This window comes from Prionailurus viverrinus, chromosome C2 (genome assembly GCF_022837055.1).
Source record: "Prionailurus viverrinus isolate Anna chromosome C2, UM_Priviv_1.0, whole genome shotgun sequence".
NCBI classification, from domain to species: domain Eukaryota; kingdom Metazoa; phylum Chordata; class Mammalia; order Carnivora; family Felidae; genus Prionailurus; species Prionailurus viverrinus.
The window spans coordinates 6049070-6077029 of NC_062569.1; the positions used below are offsets into that span (position 1 = coordinate 6049070).

The 27960-nt window shown below is 56.0% G+C and overlaps 1 protein-coding gene across 3 annotated transcripts; it reads right to left on the reverse strand.

Annotated features, from left to right (window-relative positions):
- Positions 1-229: 229 nt before the first annotated feature.
- Positions 230-22521, reverse strand: PLCD1 (phospholipase C delta 1). 3 transcript variants are annotated; one of them, XM_047874616.1, is made up of 15 exons: positions 22386-22521; positions 14180-14336; positions 10558-10786; positions 4241-4370; positions 3916-4147; positions 3164-3365; positions 2895-3039; positions 2668-2817; positions 2411-2569; positions 2037-2196; positions 1737-1853; positions 1190-1368; positions 963-1095; positions 737-886; positions 230-592 (listed from the first exon to the last, which is right to left on the reverse strand). In XM_047874616.1, exons 2-15 carry the CDS (start codon positions 14202-14204, stop codon positions 507-509), a joined length of 2097 nt encoding a protein of 698 aa, XP_047730572.1. In that variant the 5' UTR covers positions 14205-14336; positions 22386-22521; the 3' UTR covers positions 230-506. The 3 variants fall into 3 exon arrangements, with proteins under 3 accessions (XP_047730572.1, XP_047730570.1, XP_047730571.1); XM_047874614.1 differs by having other exon boundaries at positions 14180-14344; positions 22386-22434; XM_047874615.1 differs by lacking the exon at positions 22386-22521 and adding an exon at positions 17775-17964 and having other exon boundaries at positions 14180-14344.
- Positions 22522-27960: the final 5439 nt, after the last annotated feature.

Consider the following 27960-nt stretch of genomic DNA (forward strand, 5'->3'; position numbering starts at 1 on the left):
AGGACGGAGCTCTCTCTGTCTTCCATGGAGGGCTTTGTTTGTTGCTGGTCCTTCCCGCCCAAAGGGACAGACAAGCCTCATAACTCGCAGTGTGAGTGTGGGGGAGGCGGAGAGAGAGAGGTGCTGGGGCTCCAGTGGTCCCACACACGCACGGGTACACACGTGCACACACACACACATGCGCCCTCTGTAGGGATCCTTCCGGCATTCAGGGAAAGAGACCACAGGACTCAGTCTTATAATTTTTATAAAAACCCTCAACCTGGGGCTGGCCAGAGGGCGGAGGGCTGCAGTGTTTTTCCTAACGGAATCGAAGAGAGCTCCAGGGACTGGGCCAGCTCCTGGAAGCCCAGAGAGGCAGCAGCTTTGACAGTATGTTAGAGCTGAAGGCAGTGCGGGGCCTCTAGCTCCAAGCGAGAGGCTGGGAGCAGCCACACCAGCCCTGTCCCTACCTGTGGACAGAGGGCCCGGCCAGCTTGGGGCAGCTGCCTCCAGAATCCCCAAACCTAGTCCTGGAGAGACACCTTCACAAAGAGGGTGGCAGAAGGGTGCTGGTCTCCGTTCTTTGACAAGAGGTGGACGTGGCGGTATCCTGGCAGGTGGATGGGCAGGAAAGAGCACACGGAGAGTTCCGGTCACTGGATGAGGATGCTTCAAGGGACAAGGGCCCCAGCGCAAGAGACCGCAGGCCCTGCCTCCCCGACCTCGCTGTCTCCCCCCCTCGACACACACTCACCCTGCTTGAGGCTGCCCAAGGGGATGGTGCTCTGGCCAATGAAGTCGTTCTTAGAGGAGGCGTCATAATCCTCCACCAAGAAGCGCACGAGGGCGAGCTCAGGCACAACCACCTCGAACTCAAACTCTGTGTCCCACCACGGGTTGAAACCTAGGGGTGCAAGCACCGCGTCAGCAGCGTGGACGCCAGCTCCGGCGGGGGGGCCCCGCCCAGGCCCCGCAGGTACCGTTATTGGTGACCACAGCCGTCTGGCGGCTCGCCGTGTCCCGGCCCACGCCGTGGATCTCCACCGTCACCTTGGGGTCCACGATTGAATTCTTATTCTTGTTGACTTTTGGCAGCTGCTGCCCGGAGATGACCTGAGGAAAGGCAGGGGACCAGTGAGGGGTCGGGAATGGTGGTGAGGGAGGAGGGAGGCCCACAGGCTCCTGTCCCTCCCGTGGCCGGCCGTACCCTGACACTGAGCCGCTTCCGGGTCCACCAGGGCCCCTGAGCCAGAGCACGCGAGTTAAAGGTCGAGTTCGGGTCTCGCAGGAAGGCAGGCTTCAGCACGTACCCGCAGGCCCCGTTGTCCTGGAAGCGGCCCTGGTACACATCCATCTCTGGGCCAGGTGTCTGGAAATTGAGGGCCACTGGAGGCGAGACAGAGCAGTCACAGGCTGTGGGCTGGTCTCCGGGGCCCCAGAGCCCGGCCTGCTCAGGGTAGACTGAGGCCTTAGAGGCCCATGGGGAGGCAGAAGCAGGGCCCAGCGCCACTCCCGTGCCTGCTGCCCCCCTGTCACCTTCCCTGACCCACCACACCAGCCTCACGTTTTATTGCTGGTGCCAGGATGCAAAGCCCTAGTGTGCTCACCATGAGGTTTCACACACTGTGACTTGCTGGCGGGGGGATTATTTTCAAACCGAACCCACAACGCACTGTGTCTGGCCCCTGGTCCTCTGGACCGAAACCCTCACCCAGGCCTCCTCCCAGGCCCCGCCGGCCCCCGCCGGCCCATACCGATCTGGCAGCCCCCGTTCCACATCTCCACGGGGCTGTAGTTGGAGGAGTCCGTTCTCCACCCAGCAGGGTAGATCCTGCTCAGGTGAGTCACATTGTGGCGAACAAAGCTGTTTCCTGAGAAGGTGTAGGTGGTCAGAAGTGCACAACCCCCCCGGGGAGCCCAGGCCCCCCCCCACCCCCCCACCAGCTCTATCTGGTGCTGACTCTGCCAGGCCCCGAGCAGGGGGAGCCAGGCCTGACCGGTCCAAACGGTCAGACAGATGGACAGCACCCTGAGGGTGCAGGGCCGGGGCTCACCTGATTCTTGGAGCAGTCGGAGGGCGCGGTTCTCAGAGAAGGACACCATCTCATAGAAAGCCTGCCCTGGGGTGCCGGGGCCGGAGAAGCCCCCAAAGTGGACACTCTTGCAGTAAATGACCATATCGGAGAGCTCCTTCACTAGCCTGAGCTTGTCCTCCTGGGGGCCATGGGGAGGCCCCGGTTAGATTCAGAGGTTGGGGCAGGTGGGCACTGAGAGAGCCAGAAACCCAGACACGGAGACAGAGGGAGACAGACAGAGAGAGGGGGGCAGAGGGTCTGAGTGGCAGCCACAGAGAACTGAGACCAGGCAAACATCCCATGATGGGGGAGGTCCCCGGGGCTGACCCCTCCCCCACAACTCCCCCTCGAACCCTGGGCTTGTGCTGCACTCGGCTCCTCACTGCCTCGTCCTCCATCTCAGCAGCCTCATCCTCATCAGACACGACAGTGGCTTCAGGGCCACCCTCCCCGCCAGGGGGCAGGAGCCCCCCAAGCTTCTTCCCCTTCAGCAAGATCTTCCCCTTCAGTTGCTAAGAGTGGAGAAGCAGCTGGTCAAGACCAAGCCAACGGGCCTCCCGGCCAGTCCCCCCTGCCCTCTCATATGGGTACCCCCGTGCCCACCGCGAACCTCAGGGGAAGGCAGGCTGGTAGTGGCCCCGTCCAGCGGCCGGTCCAAGAGCATGGGGCCCAGGATGGTGCGCAGGTGTCGCGCCATCACACGCTGTTGCTCCAGGCTGCAATGGTTCTCCAGGGACAGGATGACGGGGTAGGGGGACGCCTGGAGGCCCCAGGGCAGGTTAGGAGGGGGGTGCCGCCCTTACTACGGCCCTCCTCACCCGCCAGGAGCGCGCCCACCTTGAAGGCGTAGTCCCTGATAGCCCTGAGCACGTCGCAGAGGAGGATCTTGGAGGTGAACGTGTAGCCGTGGTAGATGATCGGCTCCAGGTTGGGGCCGTCCCAGCAGTCGAGCTCCAGGCAGCGGCAGCCCTTGCACAGCGCCCTGCGGGTAGGCGTGGCGGCTAGGCCCTCCGACCCCGCCCCGGCCCGGGCCCGCCCCGCCCCAAGGCTGCCCCGGCCCCGCCCCGCCCCGCCCCGCCCCGCCCCGCCCCGCCCCCGGGCCCCACCGGATGTAGGCTTCGGTGCTGCTGGGCCCGGTGAGCTGGTCTTCCAGCAGGTAGGTGTTGTGCGAGGAGGACATCAGGTAGTGGCTGAGCGGCTGGCCCATGTCCTGGTAGACCCGCCGATGCGCCAGGCTGAAGGCGCTGCCGTCGGCGGACAGCAGGTACATGAGGAAGCCGTCCTTGGTCATCTGCCGCTGCGCCTTGGCTGCGAGGGAGGAGGCCGGCACCAGTCAGAGCTCTGGAGGCCAGCCGCCTCCCGGAGGCCTTCCCGAGGAGCCCCCTGCTGTCCCCGCCTCCCCGTCCCGAGCTCGCCCCGGACGTCTCTCGGAAGAGGTAAGTCTGGTAAATCATCAGGCTGTCATTACCCCAGAGCGGGGCTCTGTCTCTCCCTCCACCTCCCACCACCTTCTCGGTCCCCCACACCGAGGCCCCCTCCTCAGTCTGCCTCCTCCTCCTCCTCTGGGCCTCTAGACTGAAGCACAGGGAGGGGCCCAGAATGGGCACAAAGAAGGAAGCAGGAAAAGGGTTTGTTTTTCCAGCCTCCTCTCCTGTTTCCTGGAGGACCCTCAAACCCCTCTGGAGAAGGACCCGAGAGAGGGGTAGTGATGCTGGAGTCCTGTCTCCCATCTGCTTGCCTTCATGGGGCAGGCTGAGGCGCCCCCCTTCCTTCCAGCTCCTGACACTCCCCAGGCGTCTCCCAGCCAGTGTAGATAGACCCAGGGAGTGCAGGCTGAAGGCCCCAGCCAGGCCCTCACCCGTCTCGCTGGGTTCATAGCGCTCAATGAGAGAGAGGGCCAGCGCAGGCCCCGCCGCCTCCTCCCGCTGCTGGTGCTGCAGGAACGTCACTAACTGATCCACCGACAGCGTCTCCCTGGAGCCTGCGGCCTCCGCAAAGGTGCGGTCAATCTCCTCCCGCTGGGTCAGCATCTTGTAGAAGGCCTCAATCTCCTCATCCTCCAGCGAGTCTGTCTGGGAGCGGTCACATTCCTGCAAGGCCACGTGGGCCGGGCTCAGAGCACGCTCCCCACTAGGGTCTAGGGCCCCCTGCCACACAGAAGCAGCCCTCACTCCCTGCCTCACCCTGAAGATCTTCCGGGCATAGCTGTCATCCACCTGGATGTTGAGCTCCTTCAGGAAGTTCTGCAGCTCCTTGAAGCTCATCTTGTTGTCCTTGTTTTTGTCAGCTTTTCGCAAGCAAGAGTGAATCCAGCTGGGCAAGAAGTAAGGAAAGAAAGAACCCAGGAGCCCTGATACCCCCACGGTCCCAGCTAGAGCCATGTTTCAAGCCCAGGGTGAAGTCCTGGGCCCAGGTGGACTGAGACCACCCACAGACAAAGCGCCCTGCAGGTGCAGCTGCACATCAGCATCCCAGGGACAAGATCCGATGGGCTCTTCGGAGAAAATGTTACATCCTATTAAGGGGTCTATTTTCTGTTGGCTGGATTTGAACCTTTTCACATTTCTAAAGACATTTATTTTCTCACTGTGGAAGAGTTCGCTTATAGACAACTTAGAAAATGCAGAAAGTAGGGACGCCTGGGTGGCTCAGTCGGTCAAGTGTCTGACTCTCGATTTCAGCTCAGGTCCTCATCTCACCGACGTGGGATCAAACCCCATATCGGGCTCCACACTGAGCATGGAGCCTGCTTAAGGTTCTCTCTCCCTCTCTCTCTCTCTCTCTGCCCCTCTCCCCAGCTAGTACTCTCTCTCTCTCTCAAAATAAATAAACTTTTAAAAAAATGCAGAAAGTAAACAAATCCCCCGTAGTTGTATCACCCACAGATAATTACTGTTACCATTTCAAGGTTTGTCCTTCTGGTTTCCAATACATCATTGTTAGCCAACTTGACTAAAGCACGTGAAGCTTACTTTATAGGAAACATCAAAACTTTAAGCCAGAGATCAGAAGGTGAGGATATCACAAGCAAAAAACAAAGCCCGGCTCATGCTGTCACGATGGGGGCACTTAGGGCCCCACCTCTCCCTTCTGTCCCCTCTCCCCTCAGACTAGACCTGGAGAAGTCAAGAAAGAGGAACCCCACAGTACATTCCACAGAAATTTGAGAACAAAGACAACGACCATAATTTTTAAAAACCAAAAGCAGGTTTTTAGAAAAAGTCGCAAAGGAAACAACATAATTGATGCCATATAAACTTTACACAATTCTGAGGGTCAAAGAAAGAAAAAATAAAGTCCAGAGAACAGTACAATGACCTTAATAACTAAATGAGAGAAGGACATAAACTGACCTTTCACAGACGTTCTCGGTAATCAAAGAGACTAAGATTTGCAAATGAGCTGCGGTTTCTTAAACTGTAAGATCAGCAATTTCAAAGTATGTTACTTTGAAGGCACGCGGGGGTGAGGTGACACGGACACTCCCATCTTGCACTTGGACAAAGGAAATCAGTTCAACCCTTAGGAATGTGGTGTAGAGCTACAGCTAACGTCTACACGTCTACATCATTTGACTCACTAATTCCACTTCTAGGAATCTATTCGTAAGGAAATACTCCTACTAAATACTGAAAGGTTTTATGAACATAGTTCTTTGCCATGTTACTTGTAGTAGTGGAAGACTAAAAATAAATGTTCACCGCTAAAAGAATGGAGCGCTAACTTATAGGGCATCTACTCAATGGAATATTACAGTCGTTACAGCTGTTTATGGGGAAAGAATTATGACGTAATGTTACACGGAAAGTGGATACAAATGTATGATCTCCAGTATTTTTGGCAAATGCATCACGAGGCAAATTGAAATGCAGAGAAGATTGGGGGCATAACCCAAATCAGCAGTTTCTGAAGGAGATGGGTTTTGGGGGCCTTTAAAATTTCATTCTAACATAGCCATATTTTATGTATATATTTACATGAGAAAATAATTAGGGCAGAATTCTAGGTAAAAAAAAAAAAAAAAAGAAAATCACGTTCAGAGTGGTCCAGCCAAGCATGAGGTCCCCATGCCGACTGCTGTTCCGTAGGCTGGAATGCATTTATGACCTTGAGGTCTGGGCAGCAGAATCCTCCAGAGGGCAGAAGCCTGTCCAAGCACAAGCCTGTGCTACAGAATTGGACTTTTAAGAAAGCTCAAAATCAGGCAGATATAGCCTTGAGAAAAAAACACTTAAAACTCTCTGAACTGCTGAAAATCAGAGAGTAAGGAAATTTAAATGTGTAACTTACACTCTGAAAACGACAACACCATGTTGAAAGAAACTAAGGAAGACCTAAATAAATGGAAAGATACCCATATTTACAGATCACAACACTTGATTTGTTAAATGGGGAATACTCTCCAGATTGATCTACAGATTCAACACAACCCCTATCAGAATCATGCTGGCCACTTTGCAGAAACTGATCCTAAAATTTATATGGGGCATCAAGGGATCCAGGATAGTCCAACTAATCTCACCAAAAAAAAAGAAAAAAAAAAAAAAGAAAGAAAAAAAAAAAAGAACAAATTTGGAAGACTCACACGTCCTGATTTCAAAACTTAGTACATGAACTAACTTGGATTTTAAATAAATAAATAAATAAATAAATAAAACAAAAAAACTTAGTACAAAGTTATGGTAACTGAAATGTGGTGCATGCATATGTATAGATAAATGTAATAAAACTGAATCATTAAATAAACCCTCATATTTATGGTCAACTGATTTTTGATGAGGCTGTAAATACAGTTCAATGAGGAAAGAACAATCTTTTCAACAAATGGTGCTGGAGCAGCTACCTACACGCAAAGAAATGAAGCTGGACCCCCCCCCCCATCATGCCACAAAAACAAATTCAAAATGAATCAGAGACCTGGGGTGCTTGGCTGTCTCTGTTCATAGAGCATGTGACCCTTAGTCTCAGGGTTGTGAGTTCAAGTCCCACACTGGGCGTGGAGCATCCTTAAAATTAAAAAGAAAAAAAAAAAATCAAACACCTAAATGTAATAGCTAAAACTGTAAAACTTTTAGAAGAAAACATAAGAGGGGCGCCTGGGTGGCGCAGTCGGTGAAGCGTCCGACTTCAGCCAGGTCACGATCTCGCGGTCCGTGAGTTCGAGCCCCGCGTCAGGCTCTGGGCTGATGGCTCGGAGCCTGGAGCCTGGTTCCGATTCTGTGTCTCCCTCTCTCTCTGCCCCTCCCCTGTTCATGCTCTGTCTCTCTCTGTCCCAAAAATAAATAAACGTTGAAAAAAAAAGTTTTTAAAAAAAATAAATAAAAAAAAATAAAAAAATAAAAAATAAAAAAAAAAGAAGAAAACATAAGAGTAAATGTTTGTGACTTTGGGTTAAGCAAAGCCTTCTTCGATATAACATCAAAAATCACATCAACGAAAGCAAAAAGTAGCTGACTTAGGCTTCACCAAAACTAAAAACTTGTGCTTCAAATACCATCGAGAAAAAGAAAAGAATCCCCAAAATAGGAGAAATTATTTGCAAAGCATAACCGAGCTGAGACTTGTGTCTAGAATATATAAATGACTCTTAGAACTCAATCATAAAAAGACAAAGAGCCCCAGTGAAAAACTGGGCCAGGGATCTGAGTAAACATTTCTCCAGAGAAGATGGCAGAAAAGCACATTAAAAAAAAAACCAAAAAACCAAACAAAAAAACACTCCACATCATGAATCAAATGCAAATCAAAACCACAATAAGATACCTATCAGAAACCAAACCAAACCAAAACACAAACCCCAGAAAATAGCAAGTGTGTTGAAGACTTGGAGCAAATCGGAATCCTTGTGCACTGTCAGTGGCAAAGCAAAGCAGTACAAACACTGTGGAAGCCAGTATGGTGGTTCCTCAAAAAGCTGAAAGCAGAATTGTCATATGATCTAGCAGCTCTCCCTCTGCGTCTATACCCCCAGAGAACTGAAGGCAGGGTCTAAAGAGGTATGCCCAGAGTAGCATTACTCACAACAGTGAAAAGGTGGAAGCAACCAGGTGTCCCTCAGTGGATGAATGGATGAACAAAATGTGGCCTTTGCAGACAATGGACTATCATTATTCCACCTTAAAAAGAATGGAAACTGTGACGCACGCTACAACATAGATAAATCTTAAGGACGTTATGCTAAGTGAAATGAGCCAGTTGTGAAAAGACAAATCCTGTATGATTCTACTTATCTGAGGTTCCTAGGGTCGTCGAATTCATAGAGACAGAAAGGAGAACGGTGGTTGCTGGGGGCTGGGGAGTGGGGATTGGAGGTGGGAGGATGGCAAGTTGTTTAATGGATGTAGAATTTCAGTTTTACAAGACGAAAAAAGCTCTGAATGTTGGTTGCACGACAATGGGAATGTACTCAACACTACTACAGTAGTTGAAGGCGGTAAATTTTATGTTACGTATGTTTTACCACAATTAAATTTTTTTTTAAAAAGATCCATTTAATGGGGTGCCTGGGTGGCTCAGTTGGTTAAGCGACCAACTTCAGCTCAGGTCATGATCTTGCAGTTTGTGAGCTTGAGCCCCACGTCAGGCTCTGTGCTGATGGCTCAGAGCCTGGAGCCTGCTTCGGATTCTATCTCCCCCTCTCTCTGCCCCTCCCCTGCTCACGCTCTGTGTCTCTCCGTCTCTCAATAATAAATAAACATTAAAAAAATTTTTTTTCGAAGATCCATTTAAAAAAGAGCTTAATAGGGGCACCGGGCTGGCTCAGTCAGTAGAGCGTGCGACTCTTGATCTCAGGGTTGTGAGTTTGAGCCCCGTGTTGGGTGTAGAGATTACTTAAAAATAAAATCTTTTTTTTTTAAGAGCTTAACAACACAAAATGGGCAAAGGATCTAACGGATATTTCTTCAAGGAAGATATACAAATGACCAATAAACACATGTAAAGATACCCGACATCATTAGCTATCAAGGAAATGCAAAGCAAAACCACAATGATGCCGCTTTATACCCACAAAGCTGGGTACAGTAAAAAAAGATAGTAACAAGCCTTAGCGAAGATGTGAAAAGTTGGAACCCTCATACACTGCTGGTGAGAATGTAAATTTCCTCATTGGAGAACAGCTCGGCAATTCCTCGAAAGGTTAAACAAACGGTTACCATAAGACTTATAAATTGTAGGTATATACCACGTGAAACTTCTACACAAACGTTCATAGCAGCATTGGTTCATAAAAGCTCCAAAGTGGAAACCCAAATGTCCATCAACTACTGAATGGATAAAGAAACTGGGGAATAACCACGCCATGGAATGTTATTCAGCCATAAGAAGGAATGAAGTCCTGATTCATCCATTCAGCATGGATTCGCCTGAAAAACATGCTCAGTGAGAGAAGCCAGTCACAAAAGACTGTATCTTGTACTTAGGTGAGATGCCCAGAAAAAGGCAGACGTATAAAGCCAAAATGTAGATTAGTGGTTGTCTAGGGCCTGGGGGGTCATGGGGAGATGGGGAGTGGCTGCTAAGGGGTGTGGGGTTTCTTTTTAAGGTGATGAAATGTTGTAAAATTACTTCCGACTCTGTGAATATACTAAACGGCATTAACTTGTACACTTTAGGCAGGTGAATTACACGGTATGTGAATTATATGCCAATAAAACTGTCATTAAAAGAGGGGGCTGGAGCTGGCTCCTCCCTAACCCTATGTACCAGAAGCCCGATCACTTTGAATCCTAGGCTAGCATGTTGTGCACCCAGACTTGGAAGTGAATTTGTTTTAAGCCCACAGGCTGGCCTGCACACCAGGCCCCGGGAAACTTGGGCCCCACTCCCCCCAGAATGGCACAGGGGGTACCAGGGCCTCCCAAATTCCCAGAGAGAAAAAATGTAGTAACTCCAGGAAACATGCTTAAAACACCCAAGGCACGGCCTCTCGTGGAAGCAGGCTGCTGCCGTTAGCCTCACCTGTGCTGGTTATTGGTGGGGAGAAGAGGGGACATTGGGGGGTGCACAGTGTAGACCAAACAGGGCTCCAGGTACCTTTTCTGCCTCCCTTCAGCTAAGGACTGAAGTGTGTTCCCCCAAATTAATACGGTGAAGCCCTAACCCCCAATATGATGGCATCTGGGGATCCATCTTGGGGGGGCTTAGATAAGGTCACGAGGTGGAGCCCTCATGATGGAATTCGTGCCCTTATGAGAGGACACACCAGGGATCGTGTTGACTCTCTCTCTCTCTCTCTGCCATGTGAGGACACAGTGACAAGGCAGTCACCCACAAGCCAGGAAGAGTGCTGTCATCAGAACCCAACCATGCTGGCAACCAGACCTCGGAGCTCCAGCCTCCAGAACTGTGAGAAAGTGAACTTCTGTTGTTTAAGCCCCCAGGCTATGCTATTTTGGTGCGACGGCCCCATCTGGGTATCTTCCGTTCCCATGTTGACCTGGGGATGGCCAAAGCCAGTATCCACAGGCTGGGCCAGGACCCACTGCCACCAAAAGGATACTGCTGCAGCTTCTGCCGCTGGTCCATGGAGCCCGAGTGGTGGATGATCTTGCGCAGACCCTGCACCCAGTGCCGGGCGTCAGCTGGCGATGGGGCGATGAGGTCTAGTGTATTGCGCTGGTCCTTGAAGACGATGGAGAAGCAGCGGTCCTCGGGCACGTCGCGGGCATACTTCTCCAGGCCCTCCGTGCGGTGCCCCATCCGCACCTCCTGAATGTCCTCAATGGAGACTGCAAAAAGGGGACAGGTGGCAGAGAGAGCTGCGAGGCCAGTCCCTGCCCCCGATGGGCCCAAGGCACAGCGTAGGGGCCGTTAGAGCCGGGGCTGGAGCTCTACGATCCAGAGACAAGGAGAGGGACAGGAGGACAGACGAGGCGGCACAGAAGGGAGGAAGGAGGCCAGAGACTGAGGTGTTGGAAGAACGTGAGACACAACTGTGGTGCGCAGCGGAAACGCACAGGGAGGGACAGAGGGAGAGGCCGACCTCGGAGAGGGGCACCTGGGACCCCAGCCCTGCTCTTTCTGGACTGGGAGGGTGTAGGACCCCTGGGAGAGTACTGGGGCCGGACAGGGCTTTTAGAGATGGGGGAGACCATTCTGCAGCTTGGAGCCTGTGACAGACAGGAGGCCACAAACCCTCCTCATTGCCCTTGACTTTGTACCGTCTTCCCCTCAGACAGCCATGAGAGCCTCCAGGCCCCTCTCCTGACCATCCAGGAGACAGAAGCCATCATGGCCCTGGGGTGTGGGTGCAGAGGGAGAAGTGCTTGCGTTGGAGTGTAGACAGGGCCTTGCCCTGCATGTGTCTGTGTGTGTCCTGACCTCAGAGAACCCCTTGGCAAGGAGGGTGCAGGAAGGCCGTGGCCCTCTAGGACCCCAAGGGGTGCCCCTTAGGAGTCTGAGGGAGTACACCATTCTGTCCTCAGAAGCTGGGGGGAAAGGCCTCCCGTCACATTCAAGCCTTCCAAGCTTCAGGGAGCAGCAAGCCCCTGCCTCCCTACTACCCCCAGTGTGTCCGCCCTGGCCTGGCCGTGAGCCAGTCCCACCAGCTGGGCTCACGCTAAGCTGTCCAGCATCAAGGTTCAGGCTCTGCCCCTGCCCCACCCGCGTCCTGAGCCATCCACATCCGTCTGTCTCGGGTCCTAGACCAGCTCTGGCTACAAGCTCACCTCTCCTCCCGGTGCCTGCCTGCACCCTGAGTGCCCAGACGCCTCCCAGCCACCTACCTACAAGCCCTAGGTGTATGACATGTGCCCCTGCCTGGGCAGCAGGCTCTGATGGCCAGATACGTGAGCCCTAGGCCATCTGGGGTGCTGGGGGTACCTGTGCTTAATCCCTCTGCCCACGGCCTCCTGTGCCGGCGAGGGTCACCCCAGCGGCAGGCAGCTGACCCAGGCTGGGGTGACAACAGGAAACCTGAGCTGTGGAGCTGGGCCAGCACCCCCACCCGCACCAGAGAGAGATTCCAGATGCCTCCGCTGCTGATAATGCCTTGTCTGCCTCTGGGAGCCAGAGTGGGGGGAGTGTGGTAGTGGAAGGGTCAGGGGAAACTTAGCAGGAAGCAGAGGCAGAGAGAACTGGGGGCACTGCTCCCCTCCTCCCTCACCTGGCCTCAGCTTCCCCGAGGACAGAGCGCATTTGGGGCTAACAGTCTCGCTGCTCACCCAGAGAAGGGAAGCAGCCAACACGAGTGCTCAGCCCGAGAGCTGTCTCAGTGTCTCTGTCACGGAAGAGAGCCTCTTCTAGCCATGTTCCTCACCTGAGCACACCTGGTGCCTGACCCCCCACCTGTCACCCCTGCAGCCCCCTCTGCCCAGGCCCCGCACTTGTGCCCCTTCCTCGTCCTCCCCTCTGCATCTTTGCTCACGCTGGTCTCCGGCCTGGGACGCCCCTCCTGCCCTCGTGTTCACAGCTGTCCCAGGATGAGGGGCTCGTCTCCGCAGCCCAGGTCCCCTCCCCTGTCTCCGCCCCCCCGCCCACCGCCACCAAGTGCTGGGCACACGAGTGTACTGGCTGCTGTGCGGGCTCTCGGGAATCCCCAGGGCTCAGAGAACAAGATGCCCCATTCCCACCATGCCGCGCCCCCCCCCCCCCCCACCAGCATCTAACAGGAAGCCCCATATCAGGGCAGAGGCCTATGAAGGAGACTGGCTGGTGCCACGGACAGGAAAGGTCTGGGCCGCTTCCATGCTGTGCGGCTGATGTGCACTCGGGTGGTTTTTTGAGAGACTTCAGGCTCCATCCGTTCCAAGCCGACCCTGCCCTGCTCAGAAACCCGGGGCCCATAGCCCCAAGGCCCTAGCCCAGCTCCCCATCCGACCCTGCTCCTGCCCCGCCTCACCTCCGGCCCTGCTACAGGCCACAGGGGCAGCAGGCCATACTTTCTCAGCTTACTACCTCAGTTTCCCGAGGCCGGCAAACCCTCCCTGGGCACCCTCAGCGGGCAGGCCCTCCGCTTCCTGCTGTCCCCCCTCCCACCCCGGGCCTGTCGCCCGTGTCTGATCTCACTCCCAGCCGACTGACCCTGTCTCCGTGTGCCCCCTCCCCCACCCTGCCACTGCCACAGCCAAAGGCAGGGATCTGGGTTGTGTGGAATCCAACGGCAGTGATGTTCCTGCGCGGTCCAACACAACAGTCACCCGCCGCATGTGGCTATTTAGATATAAATTAGTTAAAATTCAGTAGAATTAAGAATTCAGTTCCTTAGTCACCCCAGCCACGTTGCCAGTGCTTGATGGCCATAGGTAGCCGGTGGACCTCTACTGGACAGCACAGATCTAGAACATTCCTGTTACCAAAGACAGTTTTTTTGGGGTAGCACTGATCTAAAAATTTCCCACCACGTAAAGATGCGGAGGGGAACACTCTGTTGCAGAGCCTTCAGGGCATTCTGTGTTAAGAGGTAGCTGTCTCTGTGAGGGCTTGCTGGAGGCGCTCTCCGTTTACAGGCCTGAGGCTTGGGTTCCTGGGCCTTTTCAGAAGCTGCCAGAAAACCCTCAGGCCCAACGCCCTCAAGGGAACTGCCCAGCGAAGGGCTCTCTCTGCTCCACCCCACCTCTTCGCTATGGCCCCAGTCCCCGGGGAGGAACCGCCTCCCGCAGCCCCACCTCATATCCTGGCCACTGACGCCGGGAAGGGCCTTATCTGCCCCCGGACTTTGGGCCTGGCTTGTGGTCTCATTACACCTGGAGTCAAACTCCACCCAACTTCCCTCCCTCCCACATCTGTCTCAGTGGATACCCTGTGAGTTCAGACAACACTTCCAACAACCTCCCTACTTCTGAGCCGGACCTTCCCATCTGTGGTCGTGTTTATACACCCCTACCCCCCCAAAGGCCTCGCCATCTGTGGTCCTCCGTGACCACCCTCTCTGGCCCAGACTAGGCCTCAGTTTCCCTATCGGTGATTTAACAAACTCTTCTCCGCCACCCTTGCCAACTTTCAGTCTCCCCACATCCGGTCCTGGTTGTGTGACCGACCCGGGCCCCACCAGGCCAGGCCTCGGCTTCCCTATTTGGGGTCCCGGTCCAGGATTGACCGTCCCCCACTCCCTGCCCCAACCAGCATCAGTTTCCCCACGCAAGCACAGGCTCCCCACTCTGCTCCCACCCTGGGATACTCACACAGCTGGGACTCTGGGGTCCGCATGACCTTGCGGGACTCCTGCCAGATGGTCTTGCAGTCTTCCTGCAACTTGTAGAAACGCTCCCTCCGCCATGAGTTGGACTTCACCTTCAGGAGCTGGCTGCCCTTCAGCAGCACCTGTAGGTCCTCATCATCCTGTAGGCCTAGGGGACAGAGCTGGTGAGATGCCATTGCCTCCAGTGTCCCTGCTGCCACCGGACCCATGCTAGCTACTCCCACCTCTGGACCCTTTCGGAGCCCACTTCTCACCAGCCTCCTCCTCAGCTCTTGGTTCCCTTCTCCCACCTTCACCCAAGCTCCAGCCTGATCCTGGAGCCCTGCCTCCTCCAGGAAGTCATCTCTGACTGCCAGCTGAGGCCATGTAAACCTCAGGACACCCGCCCACTGAACGCCACACTTTATACACCGTGACCTGCCACCCACAGCTGAATGGACAAAGGGAAAGCAGCTGATTCAAGAACATCTGGTTCCTGAGGTTTTTTAGGTGTCCTGGGACACCTAGAAAATGGCCTTAAGACAAAGTATGCCCCTCCTGGTCATACTTAGGGATCAGACTGATCTGAAGGAAGCTGGGACCAAAATATCAGGCAGGGCAGGAAAGAAAAGGTCTTGAGGTCAGAGCAGTTGTAGTTCTTGGTGTCAACGTTATGGTTGCAGTAGGGGCCTTGTGCCCGTCCCTGCCTCCCTCACCCCTGCTGCCCCCACCCTAACTTGCACCTGCTCGAGTAGGTCTCTGATCCTTGCCCCCAGGGAGACCAATGAGCCCACTGGGGCCTATGTTTGGCCTGCTGGGATGCCCCTGTCTCTCCCTGCCCGCTTCATCTCTGAGTGTCCTGGGTCGGGGAACCTCAGCGTATCATATAGCCCTGAGGCACAGCACAGCCTTCCCAGCAGCTGAGGCAAGACCTGGTCCAGGGCGCCAAGTGAGGACCAGAACCCTGGCTGCACGGCCCCTCCTGCCCAGCTGTCTTCAGACACACAGGCTGGCTTGCGTGGCGGGGGCTCCCAAAGATATAATGCCCTTTGTCCTACCAGCTCCAAGCAGGAGGCACCAAAGGGGCACGAGGCCTGGCTCCCCGGGAGCCCTCATCCCCAAGCAGACCCCGTATCAACTGTGATCGGGGAGAGACCACTCCCCATCTTCATGACCCATCAACGTGATACAGACATAAATGCGTCTAGATCTGTATCTGTCACCCAAGCCAGAGGCAGTCCAGCAGCCAGCTCTGTTCAGAGGCAATCGGCCATCTCCCCTCACTCTGTCCCCCAAACTGAAACTGGGTGGCCCTTCAGCAGTCCTTATCCTTCTGCTCCAGCAGAGTGGTGACATCAGGGACCACGTGGGTCCAGTCTGAGGGGCCTGTGACTAGGCCTATAAGCGTTGCTTTTCTGAGCCCAGATCCACAGCGCCTGATAGGCTCTCCAGCTTCATCCATGCTCACACTCCCCCCACCCCGACCAGCCTTCCCCACACCCCCACAATTCCTACAGAACCTTCTGGACCACTTCCCCAGGCCTCAGCCACCCTTACCCTCCCTATCCCTCCCCGATCTCCTGCCTCCACTGGGGACAGTACCCAGTGCTGAAAACCACCCCCCCCCCCCCCACCCCATGGCTTTAGGCAGCTCCCCTCTGTCTCTGGGCTTCTGTTCCCCCATCAGCACTGGGTCAGAACAGCATAGGAAGAGGCGTCCGTGGGCCTCCTCAGAGGTGTCTGTCTGATGTGCCTTCTCCCTCCTTTGTCCCAAGTCTCCCCACACTTCTGGGAGACCCCGCTGGGAGACCCTTGGTGTGAGCGGTCCTACTGCGGCCCCTGGGGAGGGTCAGTGCAGGAAAAGGGGGCTCCTGCAGGGAGTCCTAAACTGTCGGCTGTGTCTGTGGCATTGAAACAAGAGGAAGGGGGAAGAGAGTTCCCGGATGCCCGAAGGGAGTCCCCCAGCCTCTGCTGGGGCATCCATTCCGCTGTCCTCTCTGAGGCTGAGGTACGACTGCCAGGGGCCTCTCCGGACCCTCTGCCTGGCCCCCGCGCCCAAGCCGGGCACTCATCAGGGCCAGCCGCTGCCAGCACCACAGATGGTAATGGGGGGACGGGGTCGGACAGTCGAAGGTGAGCCCCACCCCCCGGCCCTGGAAAACACCGTGAGGAGATGACATGTTCATCCTGTCCTGGAGCCGGGCCGTGGCCCCGTCTGCGGTCAGGCAGAGATAAGTCCCCCGGCTGCCGACGTGGCTTCCGGAACACGGACCTCAGCCCCAAGGTGGGCCTTGATAATCGCCGCTGCCTCCTGGGCCATTAGCAAACCTGGGCAGGCACCCCTACCTCTGAGCCTCACCTGCGGCCCTTTTGTCTCTGAGGCCTCCGGGCTGCCCGCCCCACCACTTTTCCTCCCTGAGCACCCGGAAAGTCTAGGGACACCCCGCGCCCAGCCCCACCTGCTCATCTGTGGTACCTTCTCCTCCTGAGAAGGGGCCTCTGAGCTCAGGGGCCCCTGGGCTGATCTGCAGCCTGCCCCGGCTGGCTACACGCAGCGAGGTGGCCTCTGTGAGTACGGAGGGTGCTGCGGGTGCCAAGAGGCTGAGGGGGGTGCCAGGAATCGTGCCCCCGTGCACCTAGGGTGATGCATAATGGAGACAAATCGGGTCTGGGACCCACGGCAACGCACAGCTACACAATCACACACTGCCGTCCTCAACATCGCCAGAACATCGTCATAACAACGATAATAATAGCAGCCACCATAACATTAATGGTCAGGATTTGACTGAGATACTGATCTTAGCACGTGTATTTAATCTCCCCAACAACCCTATGAAGAAGGCACTATCATTACGCCCATTTTACAGATGAGGAAACTGAGGCTCAAGGAAGTTACACGGTGGAGTCAGGACTCAGAAGCCTGCCCAAGGGTTAGTGCTAAGAAACACTGCCTTATGTAGTCACTACTCAGGCACAATGAGTAATGTTACAAAGAGCACTGTCAGAAAATCCACGTAACACATATTGTAACACAGAAAAACAGAATCGGTCACCTGGGACACGCGCAGCCACACGGCATCACACTGGATCAGACGCTGTCACACTGGTGCCACGGTGTCACACACATGTTACATCTCATCGCTGCTGCACAGTGGCCCCACGTGCCGCACGAGGGACAGAATCACCACTAGGTCACACACTGGGTCACCCAATGTCACATTTGTCACTCACACTTGCACAGCATCACACTGGATCACGTAGTCTCAAACAATCATCTCACTGGGTTACAGAGTCATTACCCTGGGCCACATACCTAGTAATGCCTCAAAGATCTGTAAACAGGAGGGGCTAGGGGTGGCAAGGAGGGCACTTTGGAGGGGCTCAGGTAGATCAGAAGAGGTAACCAGTCCCCCCATACTCACTTCACACGCCATCCCTGCAAACACAGCCCCACCGTGGCTCTCACTCACAGAAGCACTGAACATGTCCAATCAAAGGATCGAAGGCAGGAATCCCGAGCTCAGGGACATACGGTCTACCTCCATCGTGTCCCAGCTGCCTTCCCAGCGGAGCTAGGTGCCCTCCTGGTCCCTTACCCAGCCTCTGCCCATTGAGCGCTGCCACCTTGAGGCTCTGCTCCTGCAGGTAGAGCTCTCTGGAGCGGGTCCGGCTGCGGATTCCTAGGCATTGCATGACGCTCCCCGGTGCCTCTGCCGCCACCGAGCCTGGCCCGGGACAGCAAAGCCTCTAGAAAGCCCTGGCCGTGGGGGCGGAAGCACCGCCCCGAGGGGAGCAGGGGAGGAGTCCGGGCGTGGGGGGCGGGGCCAGAATCCAGAAGGAGGGGCTAACCTGGAAGGGCGGAGCCTCGGCCCTAGAGGCGGGGCGTGAGAGAAATCTGGGCTGAAAGGGGCGGAGGCAGACCCTAAGAGACGTGGCCAGTCCCGGGGGGGCGGGACCTTCGCCCCCGGGGGGGCGGGCCCCAGGCGGGGAGAGGAGGAGCCAGAGAGGCGGGAGTGGGACAAATCCGTAACCCAGGAAGCAGATCTGTGGCGAAAGCCACAGCCCAGAAAGCTGATAGGGGCCGGAGCCACAGCCCCAGAAGCTGGGGTCGGGGGGCGAAGGAAAGGAACCAGGTCTGGGAAGCAACTTGGAGGCAGAGCCTCACTCAAGGGGCGGAGCCGAGGTCCAGAGGGCAGACCTGGGGAGGGTAAACCGCCCTAAAAACGCGGGGTTCGCGCAGGGAAGGGAGGAATTTCGGCTTTGGAGGAGGTGTCCACCGGGGAAACACCTGCTGGGGGGCGGGCGAAGGACCAGAAGCTGGAGCGAGATTGAGCAGAGGAGGGGAGACTGTGAGTCTCGGAAGACGGGATGGGGCGGGTTAAGGAGGAGCCCGGGCTGGAGCCTGGGGCAGACCACCAAGCCTGCCAAGTATTTTACCTCAATTACTCAACGAATTCATTGTAATTCAGCCGGCTGTTGCCTCGCTCGTGAACCTCAGGCGGGCCTGTTTTCTTTTCTCGGTTTCTCCACCAGAGTGGGGTCATCTCCACGGTTGCGAATGCGAATGGAATTCTTGAAAAAAGGCTGATCTTAAAAATGAGCCCATTCACGCAGGCTTGCTTTGATTAACAGACGAGAACTACCGCAACTTTATACAAAACTGGGCCGCCAGTGTGCTCGGGAACAGTGGGACCTTTCATGGAAGTTACAACTTCTCTTTCATGCATCCAGCCCCTACTGTGTGCCAAGGTCAGAACACCACCCAGAGGCCTGACTCACCCTTCTTTTACTCTCCGCCTCTGAATAGTTCCTCCATTCGCCTCACTGCAGCTCCAGTCACCAGGGCGGGCAGTGAGTCACCCTCAAAGCCAGCCATTAGCACAGCCAAGCAAAGCAATACTAACAATAAACTGAAGCGCACAGTGATTTGCCTAAGGTCACGTCACAGAGAGTAAGTGCATCGTGAGAACGTGTGTTGGTGTAGATGAGCTGAAATACCGGCACAGGCAAGTTGTTCTTTATTTGGAGGGGAGCGGGCAGAGGGCAAGGTAAGCCTGTTTTAGAGAAACCACACGAGGGTTCTCATTCAGAGGACCAAGGACCACCCCTCCCACCCCAAGGGCCTATGGATAGAATCACACTTCAGTGTAACGTGCTTCCTTCGAATGCTCATGTGTTTTCTTTTATTCACTTAAACACGTGACCCTGAGGAGGCGTCCACAGGCTTCATCTGACCGCCAAAGTGACCTATGGCACAAAATGTTAGGATCAGCGTGGATCGCTGTGCCTGTGGGGTATGGGCCTGGAACTCCGGAGACAGGCAGCTTTGAAACATAACTGAGGCGAACAGGGGGCTGGCCACCCCCACCTGCTATGATGGCTCTGGAACCGTTATCTCTTGAGGGCACCGGCTTTTTTGCCCACCTGGAGCTCCTATGCCCATAAGTGCCTGGTCCTTATGCCATCCCCTGCAAATGGATGTTGTATACCAGGGGTGAAAAGAAAGGGCCCAGAGACAGCCTGCCTTCCACTTTCACAAATGCCAGTTGTAGAGTGGGGCAGGGTGGATTTGGTGCAGGAAAAGCTGGTAAAGGTGGATGCGTTCCGTGAGGGGAGGGCCTGGGAGGTAGTATCCTTTCGGGCACATTTGGGGAGCTGCTGGAGAGGCCGCGACTGGCTAGGATGCAGGCCTGGCTAGAATGGAGACAGCAGGGGTAGTGGAGGAGGGGAAGGAGGCCAGGGGACTGGAGCATCAGTCGGAGGGCTCCAGAGGCACCAGAAAGAGCCCCTTGGTTCTCGAGTCCTGTTCTGGTCACACTTTTCCTAGCAAGGGACTATCTTACGGTGCCCCCTCATCTCCCAAAGAACGCACAGGGCATGATCACTTGGGGGTGAACCTCCTGCAGAAACGTAGCCCCTGCTGAGTACCAGGCACTGCTTCCATTGCCTTATACATATTACCGCGTTCAGTCCTTACAGCAAGCCTGTGAGGTAGGTAGCATTCTTATCCCCTACTTTGCTGAGGAAACTGAGGCACAAAGAAATCAAGGGATCTGTCTGAGATGAAAAAGTCAAGGCTTGAACTCATATAGCCTGCCTCCAGAATGCAGGCCTATAGACTACACTTCATCCGCATGCATCTGGGGTGAGGACGTAAGGGACATCTCCTATCTAGGTAGGCTGTGTGGCGCCCTCCCCCCACCCCCCCACCCCCGACCCCGGGCCAATGGAGGGGGCCTTTCTGCAGCAGACTGCCAACTGCCCAAACCAGATGGTGTGGTCCTACAGCACATGTCCAGTGCTGGGGGGCACAAAATATGAAAGGGATGCAGCGTGGACAATCTGGAACAGCACAGGTCACAGTGACCGCCCCTTCCCACCATCAATTCTCCTTGACAGCTTCTTGCTTCCTGATTTGGTTTGTCGCAGGGGGGACAAAGGTAGTTAAGGGACACAATTCTGGGTGATGTGCTAGAAGCAGGAGGGCCTGCAGAGAAACGATTTAGGATTGTAGTGTTCATGACGGCCCCACAGGAAGGGCTGGACAGAGTGAGGCATTTGGGAGGCAGGTCTCGAACCGAAGGGGCCAGTGCGGCCAAACCCACGCCCCAGTCCCTCCACGTAGCTTCCTCTCCGGGGAAGACACCAGGGAAGAGATATTCCACAAAGGCACAGATGCCCGAGAATGGAGCCCATTCCAACATGAGCTGGGCCAGAGGCGACCAGAGGGCTCGCAGGAGGAGGAGACCTGAGGGTGAGACAGGCATGGAAGACGTGGCAGTCTGCAGGGTAGAGGGCACTAACCAAGGGATGAGAGAGAAAGCAGAGGTCTCTACTCTGGTGCTCTGAACCATCCAGCCTCCCTTTCTGCCGGTCTGGCAGAAGCACTAAGAACACGTCTGGTCTGAGGAGAGAAGAGGGAGCACTGGAAAGGGGGCAGGAACCCCATGACCCAGCTGGACGAGATTGCCTGGCGGAGCCCGGGCTACTGGTGTGAGGGAAACAGCTCTGGGCACTGAGCAAAGGTCTCTTTGGGCCATGGAGACCACGTGCAGGCCAACTGGGAAACACAAGATAGACTGGGGGCTGGCTGAAAAGAACATCTCCTATCCCCCTGAAATCCAGGGGGTCTCTAGTGGTCAGCTGGAGGGCTCTGCCTTTCTCCTTCCCATCTATTATCTCCCTGTATGGTTTAGATGGTTGAGTGGTGGGCACTGAAGCCTCCAACCCCAGGGACGCCAGAGAACGCGGAGTTATGGTTAAGCAGTGATGGGCGTGAAGGGCAGGGTTTGCTGAATTGGCAGACGATCTCAGGAGCCAGGAGGACAAGATACCCTTAAGAGTGGGTGAGTCCCCAGCGCGGAGCAAAGAACGCCAGACCAGGTGGAGGGTCCTGCCGTGCCAGAAGACCGCCAAGGCCCTGCAGCGGGGGAGCCCACCGCTGCCTTTTCTCCGGGAGGGACAGCAATATGGCCAGGAGCCGGCCCAGACTGTTTCCCCGGCGGGTCGGAGGGCCAGAACTCGGCTGGACAAAGGGTGAAGCGGCGGGCAGCGCGCGGTGAGACTTGGCCCGGCCCCGCCAGGAGGGTGCGCGGTTGCGAGGGTCGCGCTGCTCCTTCCAGCTGGTGCCTCGCTGACCAGGATTTCTGCGCGGGGCAGTTACGGCCGCCCAGCCCGCACTTGCACCCCTCCTCCTCTCCTTCCCTCCCCCTCCTCCCCGCGCCACACCCGCTCGGCCAGACGCGGTCCAGGCACGCCGGGGATTTGGGGAGCCTCTCGGGCAGCCGGGACGGGGCGGGGAAAACTTGGTTATTCGTGGATGCTGGTTCCGTCCCTCCTCGGCCCCTCCGTGCGCAGCCGACCAGAGAGCCCAGCCTTCCGAGACCAGAGAAAGGCAGAATCTTTCAGGCAGAGTCGGGGGTAGCCTTCAGGGAAGTCTTCAGAGTCACCACCCCCCCCCCCACCCCACCCCACCTCCGGCCAGATCTAGGGGACAAGCCTGGAGACGCCCAAGGTCTTGCGGGGCAGTCCCACCCCGAGAGTCCTGGGCCGAGATTTCCCCAATGCAACAAAAGGGCCGAGAGGCGGGCCCGGGGCGGGGCGGAGGGCAGCCGGAGGAGCCTCGGGCCCCCCGCCCAGGGCCGGGAACGGCTTTCCGCGGGGGTCGGGCCGCTCGGGGTCTGCCCGCACGCCAGCCAGGAACTCACCGTGCAGGGTCAGGAAGTCCCGGCCCGAGTCCATGCCCGACGGGCGGCGCAGCGGGAGGGGGCGCCGCGCGACACACGTGCGCGGCGACTGCGCCGATGGCCTCGGGTCCGAGCCGAGTAAGGTGGAGGGACCCGAAGGGACTGCGGTGGGAGGAGACCGGAGGTGGGCCCGGGACACCGCCCCGCCCCCTGGACCCGCCAACCCGCGTCTCTCCCCGCCCCCTCCAGGGCATCGGGGAGGGCCGAGGTGGGGGCCGAGCAGCCCCCCCCCCCCAACCCTGGCCCAGGCTAGTGGGCGCGTCCCGGCCAGAAATAGCCAGATTCCTCCCGCTTCCTCCGCCGCCGCCACCCACAGGCCGCGGGCCCTGTCATTACCGCGGGCGGCCCGGCCCCACGCCCTACTTGTAGGCGCCTCGCCAGGGTTGGGGTGATGCTCGAAAGAATCGCGTCATTCTGGGGAAAGGACCGCGTAGCCTCCGACGCCCAGCCGGGCTGCTGCGAAGGGGAGCCTGGGCGGCCGGGCGGCCCCCAGAGGTTCCCCACAGCTGTACTTTCCCTTCTGCAAAATGGGTGCACCGGCACGGGTTAGGAGGTCCTCGGAGAGGTATGCCTGAACCTCGTCCGAAGGAGGGTACCCTCTTCTCTCGATGGGAAGTTTCTAACCCCAAGAGTGCCTTTGGTGAGGGCTGGGACTCAGGCAGGGAAAGTTTACAGCAATTGGATGCAGGGAGCTCACCTTCGAGCCTCTCACACCCCAACCCCCTGGCGCTCTGTGCAGTAGAGTGGAGGGACGGGACCTAGGGTGGGGTTACATCTCCAGGGTCCTTTCTTTGGGTAGCTTCCCAAGGGGCTGTCTGAACAAGAGGCCCTTATGGTCCCTTGTATCCCCTCAAGTCTTGCAACCCAGACACCCTCTTTATAGGGTACTCAGATACCGCCCCCCCCCGCCCCCCCCCGCAGAAAGTCCAGGAATCCTGCTGCCTATCACCCTTTGGGAGAGCCTCCAGAAGGCCTCCCAGGATGAAGCGTGCCGGGCCCACCAGTGAATCATCCAGGCTTCCTGGGCTGGTAAAGCCGATGTGAGAGTCTGGCAGAAGCCCGTTGGACCCCTCTTGGAGGAGGACGAGGCCTGGCTCACCTCAATCCTTCCTCTTCCCAGCCAACCGGGCCTAGGTGGCCTTGAATACCTCAGGGAGGGGTGTAAGCCAGAGGGCAGATCTTCCTGTTCTGACGGCTGAGACTGGGTCGGAACTTCCAGACTTTGGAGAGCCCCCTCCCCGCCTGGGCCTCCTGCACATAGAGAAGGTCTAGTCCTTTATCTGGCACTGAGTTCAGTGGTTCTGTCCTTCAGTAGGAGCGCTGCCCGCCCCTGCCCCTGGCAGGCCTGTCAGAGCCCTCCTTGGTTTCCCTTCCAGTCTGGGATGAGCAAGTCCACACCGGCAGGCCTCACTTTGGAGCCCCCGCCTGGGGGCAGGGTGGATGAGGGGGGTCCGTTCTCTGCCCTCACATCTGTCTCTCCCTCTCAATTCTAGGCTAGAACGCACGTCCCCAGGCCTGCCCTTTGGGGAACACTGACTTTCCCAGGGGGCCCACAATGCCCTCTACTCAGCAAGTCAGGCCTCCTCAAGCCCTGTTCCTCTTTCCAGGCAGAGACCTGCTGAAATTCTGACACCAGCAGTTGCCTTGGTTTCATCTCAAGCATCATTCCTATTGATTCACGTCACCTCCCAGCTCTGAGCCCCAGGCTCCAAACTAGAGCGTTATTTAGGACCTTTGCCTCTCCCTCTGCCCAGGTGCCTGGGGGTGGGGGGGGCGCTGCAGCCAGGCTCTTCCTTTATGTACCCCAGACCCACCCCACTCAGGCCCTCGTCTGGCATCTGGCCCCAAGCAGAGGAGCTGAAGCCTCCTCCCTGGCCTGAGATTATTAGGCATGGCTGACTCAGAGTTGGCGCAGGCAACCAGGTTCTGCCAGAAAAGAGGGCTGGGCGACGCCCTGCTCAGAGCAACCAGGATGCCGCCCTGACCTGTGGGTCACTCTACACTCCCGGGGTACTGTCCTCACCTCCCCTGTCGGCCCCTCCCTCTCTCACAGGCTGGGAGGCACTCTGCCTGCCTGTGCGGGGAGTATATCTATTCGTCTTTGGAGGGGAGGGAGCCTGGAGGGCCTAGCATGAGGCTTTGTGCCCAACCACAAACCTCTGCCCTAAACAAGCAGGGCCCTCTGTGGGCCCAGCCCTGCCCTGGCGCCTGAATTACCCTCCCCGAAACCCAGCTCTCAGTTACCTCTGCAAGATGCCCTGAGATCCTGGTGACTCACAGGACTTCTGGCAAGCTCAGTGTGCAGAGAGGGGCCGTGCATGGCCAACCATGTTGTCCTGTGGTGGCGTTTCAGGCATCTTGCCACCTCAGTGGACTATCCTGTCTTCAGTGTGTGTAGGGGTGGGGAGGGGTGCAGGAGAAGGGGGCTTCTGGGATGACTGCAGACAGGGGACACCTAGTGAGACCTAGTATTAGGGTCGTGCCTACTTCCAGTCACTTCCCAGGCCGTGCCACCACTATTCATTCTAGAGGCCTGGGGAGGGAGAGGATCAAACCTGAATGTCAACTTTCGGGACTGTCGGGCTCCTCTGTGCTTCAGGACTGGCCCCGCCCACCCCATTCCCCAGAAATGCAAACCTAGGCAACTTTGAGTAGGTGCGGTGGTTTATTCCGCCCTTCCTGGTCTTTGAAGCCCCTGTCCCAGGGCACAGGGATGAGGGGCTCTTTAAATCAGCTGCGTGGCTTCCTGTTGTGACACTTTGAGCAATCCCTTCATTTCTGTGAGCTCCACAGTCAGGAGCTGCAGTTTCCCTTGGAGTCCACTGAAATGACAGATGTCCCCTACCTGGTACAAGTAAGTGCCTGCTGGACAGACATAGACTGGAATCCTCTCTCCCCGCGGCTGTCCCCTACCTGGCCCCCTCTACTGAGCCTGGTGGTCACAGAGCCCAGCCTCAGGCTCTTGGTCTAAGGGCGTGCCCTGATGCTTGCGAGGCCTGGAAAACCCCATCTGAGCCCCACTCCAGAGGGTCCCGGACCCAAATCCGGACGCACTGGGAGGAAAGGTGAAGGCGGCCTCTCCCAAGGAAGCGGCTATGGCAAGTGCGGGTGCTCAGATCATGCCAGGAAGACAGTACTGACCGTGCAGGGATCCAGGATGCTGGGATGGACCACAGGGTGTCAGGGCCCATTGGTCATCCCAGGATGATATGGGACGACCTGGGTTACTTTTCCATAATTATATTTGTGACATTTTCATTGTGTATTTGTTTGTGAACATAACTGTGATGTTTCTTTCACTGTGGACCAGGTCTCAATGCTTGCCCCAACCCTATACCACCCCACAGGCGTGGGGAAATACTCAGGAGACTGGCCCTCAGACCCCCCCTGTGAGGGAGGAGCACACTTACGTCCGTGAACTGGAGAGGACCCTGCTCTGCTATTTCATTTGTTCAACAAACATTTATTGGGCACCTACCAGGCCCAGTTCTAGAGGCTTGGGAATCGTCAGTGAACAAAATATACTCCAAACCCCTGTCCTCGTGGAGCTTAACTTCTAGTAGGACAAAAAGAGACGCTATAATACACATAAGAAGTGAGTTGTATATTACAAGGTGTGTAAGGTGAGGGAATTCTGGAAGGGAGAGGGTTCGATTTTAAATGGGCTGGATCTTACAAGGCAAGTGACATTTGAGCAAAGACATGTAGGAGAGCCTTTCGGGGATATCTGGGAAAGAGGATTCTGGGCAGAGGGGACAGGAAGTGTCGAGGCCGAGGCAGGTGTGTGGCTGGTGTGTTGGGGGACCGGCAAGGAATCCAGTGTGACTGGGGCAGAGGGAGAGAGATAATGAGAGGAGGCGAGAGGTAATGGGGACCAGGTTCTGCTGGGCCTTCTAAGGGCTTCCACTTTTACACTGGGAGAAATGGAGAGCACTTGGAAGGTTTCAGGTCAAAGAGGGACATGATCCCACCCGTGTTTTCAAAGAATCACTCTGGCTGCAGGGAGGAGTATCATGGAGGCACAAGGGGTGAAGCAGGGAGCCGGGTGAGGAGGCTCTCGCAGTAATTCAGGTGATGGAGATGGTGGTCCAGACCTTGGCGGTAGGACTCTGGATACATACAGTCTAATGGGAGAGCCAGCAAGAATTACCAGTGGGGCCAGTATGGTCAAGAGAGGAGTCAAGGATGACTCCAAGCTTCTGGCTGGGCCGGGGAAGGAGGCAGCTCCCAAAACCCGAAATGGAGAAGACTGAGGAGGAGGAGGGGCTCTACTCTGGACATACTGAGTTTGAGATACCTTCAGATGGCCAAGGCAACATATCAAGGACATGATGGATGTACAAATCTGGAGTTTTGGAGGCGGGTGCAGGCTGGGAATAAAATCTGGAATGTGGTTGAAAACATGTTGAAAACGTCCATCAGCTCTCACCGGCATCTCACCAGCATCTCATAATGCTGGTGGAGATCTGCTCTGGGATCATCTTTCTGGAGGCCAGTTTGGCAGCTTCTCAAATATTAACGAGGACACACCCTTTGGCTACGCAATTCTAGTTCCGTGATATTATATTATTATCTAACTCTGTGATATTATCTGTATATTACATACAAAAACATTGTACAAGGTGAAGGGCGCCTGGGTGGCTCAGTCGGTTGAGCATCTGACTCTTGATTTCGGCTCAGGTCGTGATCTCACGGTTCATGAGATCGAGCCCTCCATCGGGCTCCGTGCTGACAGTGCGGAGCCTCCTTGGGACTTTCTCCCTCCCCATCTCTCTCTGTTCCTCCCCCACTTGTGCTCGTGTGCGCGCGGACGCTCTCTCTCTCTCAAAATAAATAAATATATTTCAAAAACAAAACAAAACGAAAACATTGTACAAGGTGAAGTTCATTAGGGGGCACCTGATTGAATAATTTAAGATATTTTCATACAAAGCCATACAGAGAAAGACAGATACCATATGTTTTCACTCTTATGTGGATCCTGAGAAACTTAACAGAAACCCATGGGGAAGGGGAAGAAAAAAAAGAAAAGAGGTTAGAGTGGGAGAGAGCCAAAGCATAAGAGACTCTTAAAAACTGAGAACAAACTGAGGGTGGATGGGGGGTGGGAGGGAGGGGAGGGCGGGTGATGGGTATTGAGGAGGGCACCTTTTGGGACGAGCACTGGGTGTTGTATGGAAACCAATTTGACAATAAACTTCATATATTGAAAAAAAAGATAGTTTCATACAGTGAGTGGGCCTGCATTTGTTTAAAAGAAACAAAAGTTCTGGTCAGCAGAACAGATTGTGAAAAAGTGAAGAAGGCAGCTCAAGGGATTCTCTTTGTGATAAGAGGTCTGCCTAGGGGAGGAGGCCGGAGAGTGGTGCCAGCGAGGGCCCCGGCCCCCTTGTTTCTTCCGGGGCCGGGTCTGAACCACTTCCTTAATTGGTTCAGTCAGGGGGCAAACAGAAGTCGAATGCTGGAGGCAGAATCAGGGATGAATCCAGCTTCTCAGGCAGAGGGAGACCAGTCCCAGAGGGAGACAGGGGTGGAT

Coding starts and splice junctions, on each gene's coding strand:
- PLCD1 (XM_047874615.1), bottom strand. CDS start 17,871: ATGCAATGCCTAGGAATCCGCAGCCGGACCCGCTCCAGAGAGCTCTAC. Junction 4,371..10,557: donor CAGCGGCAGAAGCTGCAGCA/GTATCCTTTTGG, acceptor CTTCTTGCCCAG/CTGGATTCACTCTTGCTTGC. Junction 4,148..4,240: donor ATGCCCGGAAGATCTTCAGG/GTGAGGCAGGGA, acceptor GTGGCCTTGCAG/GAATGTGACCGCTCCCAGAC.